This window comes from Arachis hypogaea, chromosome 19 (genome assembly GCF_003086295.3).
Source record: "Arachis hypogaea cultivar Tifrunner chromosome 19, arahy.Tifrunner.gnm2.J5K5, whole genome shotgun sequence".
Lineage (NCBI taxonomy): Eukaryota > Viridiplantae > Streptophyta > Magnoliopsida > Fabales > Fabaceae > Arachis > Arachis hypogaea.
In genome coordinates this window covers 76,678,564-76,684,741 of record NC_092054.1, presented here as the reverse complement: position 1 = coordinate 76,684,741, position 6,178 = coordinate 76,678,564, and the positions used below count along the sequence as shown (strand labels likewise).

At 51.8% G+C, this 6,178-nt stretch overlaps 1 protein-coding gene across 1 annotated transcript; it reads right to left on the bottom strand.

The window, feature by feature from the left end:
• Positions 1-2,135: 2,135 nt before the first annotated feature.
• Positions 2,136-3,876, bottom strand: LOC140182287 (uncharacterized). The gene is made up of 3 exons (XM_072228443.1): positions 3,181-3,876; positions 2,817-2,835; positions 2,136-2,698 (listed from the first exon to the last, which is right to left on the bottom strand). Exons 1-3 carry the CDS (start codon positions 3,874-3,876, stop codon positions 2,136-2,138), a joined length of 1,278 nt encoding a protein of 425 aa, XP_072084544.1.
• Positions 3,877-6,178: the final 2,302 nt, after the last annotated feature.

Here is a 6,178-nt window from a genome sequence, read left to right as displayed (position 1 = left end):
CCCCGACGAGCGGTTGTACGAGATCAACCTCCGTTTTCCCCGGGTCACCGACTGGATCTGGTTTTACAAGGCCATGTTCACCCAGGTCGGCGTTCGCCTACCCTTCTCTGACTTTCAGATGTCGCTCCTCAGTCGGATATCCGTGTCGCCGTCGCAGCTCCATCCGAACAGCTGGGCTTCTATCCGCTGTTTCGAGATGGTCTGTGAATATCTCGAGCTGCCGGCGTCAGTGGATGTCTTCCTCTTTTTCTTCAACCTCACCAACCCCTCCAAACAAGGGAAGGCGAGAAAAGGGTTCCTTTCTTTCCGGTTTGCCCAAGGTCGGAGGATATTTGGTCTGTTCGAGGACTCTTACCATGGGTTCAAGGACAAATTCTTTAAAGTTCGCCCTGCTAAAGGTCGCCATCCCTTTTGGTTATCGTTAGAGGGGGAGCGCCTCATCCCAACTTATTGGAGTTTTGGGGCGGGGTCTAATTCTTTTATTAAGGTGACATACAAAGGGATGTCCCCTGTAGATAAGAAAATAGCTTATGTGTTGTTTGCTCTCTTTGGGAAGAACCCCATGAACCCCCATCTTCTCATGGGTGAACGGGAGGCCGCCAGGAGCTATATCCGTGAGTCGTTTTATTTTGTGCTTGTACTGTTTATCATTGCTTGTTTTTCTTGATCTGACGACTAATACGTTTGTCTGTTTGCTGCAGTGGAGATGTCTGCCTCAGTAACGGGGCTTGAAAATTTCATGAAGACCTTCTTCGAGGACAGTGATGAAGAGAAGGCCGAAGAGAAAGATGCCGAGAAATCGGGGGGCCCTTCCGGGGAGAAGGAAGATCAGGCTGTGCCCTCTCCCCAGGATACCGGTATGTCGGATAAGAACCCAGAAGGGGCACAGGCTTCCCCCCTTCCCGAGGTGGTCATTGGCGGGCATTCATCCTCTACCCATCAGGAAGATGATAATGTGGAACTCATCCACACCCCCAAGAGGCGGAGGGCGTCTGCGAGCCCGGAAGGGACTCTCACCATTATGGAAAGAAATGTTGATGCTACAAAGTTTATTAACTCGCAGCTGATCCCTAGGACGGATGAGCATTTTCATGGAACCGACCTGGCTGGACAGGCGAGATGGATGTACCGTACTTTGCTCCAGGGGGACGTGATAGCTCGAAAGGCTGAGTTCGAGTTGTCAGGAATGCAGGCTTTCCGGAGGAAGCTCGAATCCTCTGGCAAGGCCAACAATGATTTCAAGGTGCAAGTCGAGCTGCTCCAGAGCCAGTTGTCCGAGAGGGGGGAGAAGCTCAAGGCTTCTGAGGAAAGAACGGCATCTGCCGAGGAGAAATTGAAGGCTTCTGACGAGACGGTGGCCCGTTTAGCCGAGCGGGAGATGACCCTGGAGAGCCAGCTGAATGCCGCTCAGGGTCGGGTGGCAGTCTTGGAGCAGGAGCGTGACCAAGCCGTTTCGTCGGTTAAAGCCGCTAAAGCCGAGGTTGAGGAGCTTAGGAAGAAGCTGAAAGCAACCAAAGAGCAAGGGAAGAACGCGATTTCCATGACTGATGATGCCCTGAAGGCCCAGGTGAAGATCGTGGCTCCCGACTTCGACACGTCGGCTATTGGGGTCTTCAAGATGATCCAAGATGGCAAGATTGTTGACATGCCTAGGAAATGATCTCTTTTAACTTTGGTTCGGTGTGGAATTGTTGAACTTTTTGTTGTGACTTTTTGACTTGTATGCTTAGCTGGCCGCTTGGTCGACTTGCCGTTATTGCCGTTTATATTGCTTGTCGTTTTATTTTCATTATCGTTTTTTCGAGGCGGGCTTATTGCTTGTGCCCGTTTTGCCATTTGCGCTGGCAACTCGATTGGAGCCGTTGTGGTTTTATTTATGGAGCCGTTCGATATGGTTGTGGTTCCGTTGGCTTCCCGGGGTGATCAGTCCCGGGTTACCGTTTACGAATGCGTCCTTGTGAGGTACGCGTTGAAAGAAAATAAATGGAAGAATTTGGACAAGTAAGAATTAGTCGTTAGCTAGACAAGTTTATGAACACAAAAGGCATTTGATAAAAGTGAATAATTGGGAATTAACATTTGATCAAAGCAAAACTCTACCCAGCTCATCGAGTCGTTTGGTCGGTATACCCAAGCTATGAATAAAATCTCCTTAGGTTACCAGCATTCCATGTTCTCGGGATCTCCTTGCCGTCGAGTCTTTCCAGCCTGTAGGCGCCTTTGCCGAGCACCTCTTTGATTCTGTAGGGACCTTCCCAATTTGCCGCCATTTTTCCTTCTCCTGGGGTCGGTAAATCGATGTCGTTTCGTCGTAGTACGAGGTCTCTTTCCTCAAATTCCCTTCCGAGGACTTTAGCGTTGTAGCGCAGGGCTATCCTTTGTTTCAACGCTGTTTCTGACAAGTGGGCCATTTCCCTAGTCTCCTCCACCAGGTCCTTTTCTACTGCTTCGTCCACACCTGCGAGTAGTAGCCGTGGACTCGGTTCGCCGATCTCGACAGGTATCACCGCGTCGACACCGTACGTTAGGCGAAAAGGAGTTTCCCCCGTAGAGCTTTGTTCGGTTGTTCGGTAGGACCAGAGGACCGAAGCTAGCTCGTCGGCCCATGAGCCTTTCTTATTGTCTAAGCGCTTCTTGAGGCCAAGTAGGATGACTTTGTTTGCGGACTCCACTTGTCCGTTTGTTTGGGGATGTTCCACTGAAGAAAATTTCTATTTTATCCCTAGGCCGGTGAGGAACTCCGTGAATTTCTTGTCAGTGAATTGCGTCCCATTATCCGAGATGACCACCTCCGGGATACCGAAACAGGTTATCACCTGTCTCCACATGAATTTCCTGCAATTGGAGGAAGATATGCTGGCCAGTGGCTCAGCCTCTATCCATTTGGTGTAGTAGTCGATGGCCACTATGAGATACTTGACTTGCCCTGGGCCAACCGGGAAAGGTCCTAAAAGGTCAACTCCCCTTGAGCGAAAGGTCGTGTAGACATAGCAGGCTTAGCTCGGAAGCCGGCGCCTTGTGGAAGTTGGCGTTTTGTTGACACTTTACGCACTTTCTGACAAATTTCCTAGAGTCTTTCATCATTGATGGCTAGTAATATCCAGCTCGGATGAGCTTCCTTGCTAGGGCCTTGCCCCCGATGTGGTGGCCGCAACATCCCTCGTGGACTTCTCTAAGTACATAGTCCGTCTGGTCGGGGTGTAAGCACTTCAGCAGGGGTTGGCTGAGCCCCTTTCTGAATAGTTGCCCTTGTATAATTGCGTATCTGGCTGCCTCCCTTCTCAACGTTCTGGACGCCTTCTCATCGTCAGGTAACTTGCCAAGTTCCAGGAAGTTCGTGATCGGGTCCAACCAGGAGGGGCTTGACTCCGCCAAATGGAGGGCGACGGTCGGTTCCTTCACCATGCCCTGGATGAGAGATCGGTTACCCGCTCCTGGCTTTGTGCTTGCTAGTTTGGACAGGAGGTCTGCCCGTATGTTCCTTTCTCTTGGAACGTGTTGGACCGTGACCTCTTGAAACTCTCTTGTCAATTCTCTCACCTTTTCCAAATATTTTTGTAGAAGGGGGTGCCTTGCTTGATAGCTTCCATTTACTTGTGAGGTGACGACTTGTGAGTCGCTGCATACCTCCAGTCTTGTTGCCCCGACCTCCCGAGCTAACGTTAGTCCTCCTAAGAGGGCTTCATATTCCGTTTGATTGTTCGACACAGGGAACTCGAACTTGGTCGATTGCTCGTATATGACTCCCGCCGGGCTTTCTAAGATGACCACGGCTCCCCCGGACGTCTGGTTAGAGGCCCCGTCTACGTGGAGCTTCCACCGTGTGCCCGTTTCCTCAGGGGGATCACCGATCACCTCTTCCAAGAAATCTGCCATTGCCTGTGCCTTAATTGCATGCCGGGGCTCATACTGCAAGTCATATTGGGAGAGCTCGATGGCCTAGGTCATCATCCTGCCGGCCAAATCAGGTTTTTGGAGTACTTGGCGAATTGCTTGGACCGTCCTCACGACTATACGGTGACCCTGAAAGTATTGCCTCAACCTTCGAGAGGAGGTTAGGAGTGTCAGCATCAGTTTTTCCAGTTTGTTGTACCTCAGCTCTACTCCTTGTAGAGCCTTGCTTACGAAGTAAATTGGTTGCTGAGCTTTCCCTTCTTCTCTTACGAGCACTGCTGCAAGTGCTTCCTCTGTTACTGCTAGGTAGAGGTAGAGTGGCTCTCCGGCCTTGGGCTTTCCGAGCACCGGAGTCGTTGCTAGGATCTCCTTGAAGTGGTTGAACGCTTCCTCACACGCTGGGGTCCATTCGAATGGTATCCCCTTTTTCATCAGATTGAAGAAGGGTAGGGCTTTTGCTACCGATGCGCCTAGGAAGCGGGATAACGCCGTCAGCCTTCCCGCCAACCGCTGGACGTCTTTGATACAACCCGGGCTCCTCATCTGGAGGATCGCTTGGCATTTTTCAGGATTGGCTTCTACTCCTCTTTGGGTGATCATGAATCCTAGGAACTTCCCGGCCTCCATGGCGAAGGTTCATTTGAGCGGGTTGAGCCTCATACCGTGTTGTCGGAGGGAGGCGAACACGCTCCCCAAGTCTCTCAGGAGATCGTCGGGCCGTGCGGTTTTCGCGAGGATGTCGTCCACGTAGACTACTACTGTCTTGCCTATGAGCTCATTGAATATCTTGTTCATCAGTCTCTGGTATGTGGCGCCAGCATTTTTCAGACCAAACGGCATCACCTTGTAACAATAGATCCCTCCTAGCGTTATGAACGCCGTTTTGTCCTCGTCGGGTCGGTGCATCGGTATCTGATTGTACCCAGAGTAGGCGTCCATGAAGCTCAGATACCGGTACGTCGCCGCTGCGTCGACGAGTGCGTCAATGTTGGGCAAGGGATAGCAGTCTTTAGGACATACCTTGTTGAGGTCGGAGTAGTCTACACACATCCTCCACCTCCCACTGTGTTTTTTCACCAAAACCACATTCGACAGCCATGTCGAGTAGTCCAGTTCTCGGATGAACCCTGCTTCAAGTAGGCTGGCCGTCTGGCTGGCCACCTCCTCTGCCCTTTCCTGTGACATCTTCCTCCTCCTCTGGGCCACTGGCTTGGCCTCTGGCTTGACGGCCAGATGGTGTGACATGAGCTGGGGATTTATTCCTGGCATGTCGGCTGGTGTCCAGGCGAAGAGGTCGGCATTAGCTCTGATCATCTCCATCAAAGGTTCTTTCAATTCGTGGGGGAGGTTTCTGTTTATGAATGTGAACCTCTCGTCCCTGTCACCGACCCTAAATTTTTCCAAGTCCCCTTCTGGCTCAGGTCTGGGCCTGTCATCTATCCTGGCGTCCAAGTCGGCAAGGAAAACCCCCGTTGCTTCTTTGGACTTTTTCCTGAGAGAGAGGCTGGCGTGGTCGCAAGCGACTGCCGTTTCTAAGTCTCCTCTGATGGATCCTACGGATTCGTCATCAGTAACAAACTTCATTACGAGCAGTTTCGTACTGATCGTCACCCCAAGGTCGTTGATGGTTTTTCTCCCCAGGATGATATTGTAAGCTGTGGAATCTCGTAAGACAACAAAATCGGCCATTATCGTCATTCGCCTCTGTCCTTGTCCCAGGGAGGTCGGGAGTGAGATGATCCCATCTGGCTTGATGAAGTGGTCTCCCAGCCCTACCACGCCGTGCTGGTGGGTCGCCAGATCGGCATCACGCAGTCCCAAAGCATCAAAAACGTTGCGAAACATGATGTTCGAGTCCGCTCCCGTGTCTACTAGGATCCATTTGACGAGTCCGGTTCCGACTCTGGTCCTGATAACCATGGGGGGACTTTCCGGTACCTCGTTGAACCATTGGTCCTCGGGGCCAAAAGAGATTGATGGGAGTCCCCGGGAACTTCTAGCGGATGAGGAGGAGGCCGCCAGGATCTTGGCGTCTTTTTTCTGCGCCGATTTCGACTTCGGGGCGGAATTCCTCGCCGTTACTACGTTCACCACCGTGAGACCGTGGTCGTCCCCCTCGGGTTCTTGACGTCATCTTGTCGCCCGGGACCTGTCCTCGCTATCTTGATCTCGATTCTGTCTCCTCGGTTCCCTTATGAGGTGGGAGAAGTCGGCGAGCTTTCCATCCCTGATTGCTTGCTCCAGGACATCCTTTAGATCGAAGCAGTCTTGGGTCTTGTGCCCG

Bases quoted from the DNA above. Each gene is read 5' to 3' on its own strand.
- LOC140182287 (XM_072228443.1), bottom strand. From the start codon at position 3,876: ATGGCAGATTTCTTGGAAGAGGTGATCGGTGATCCCCCTGAGGAAACG.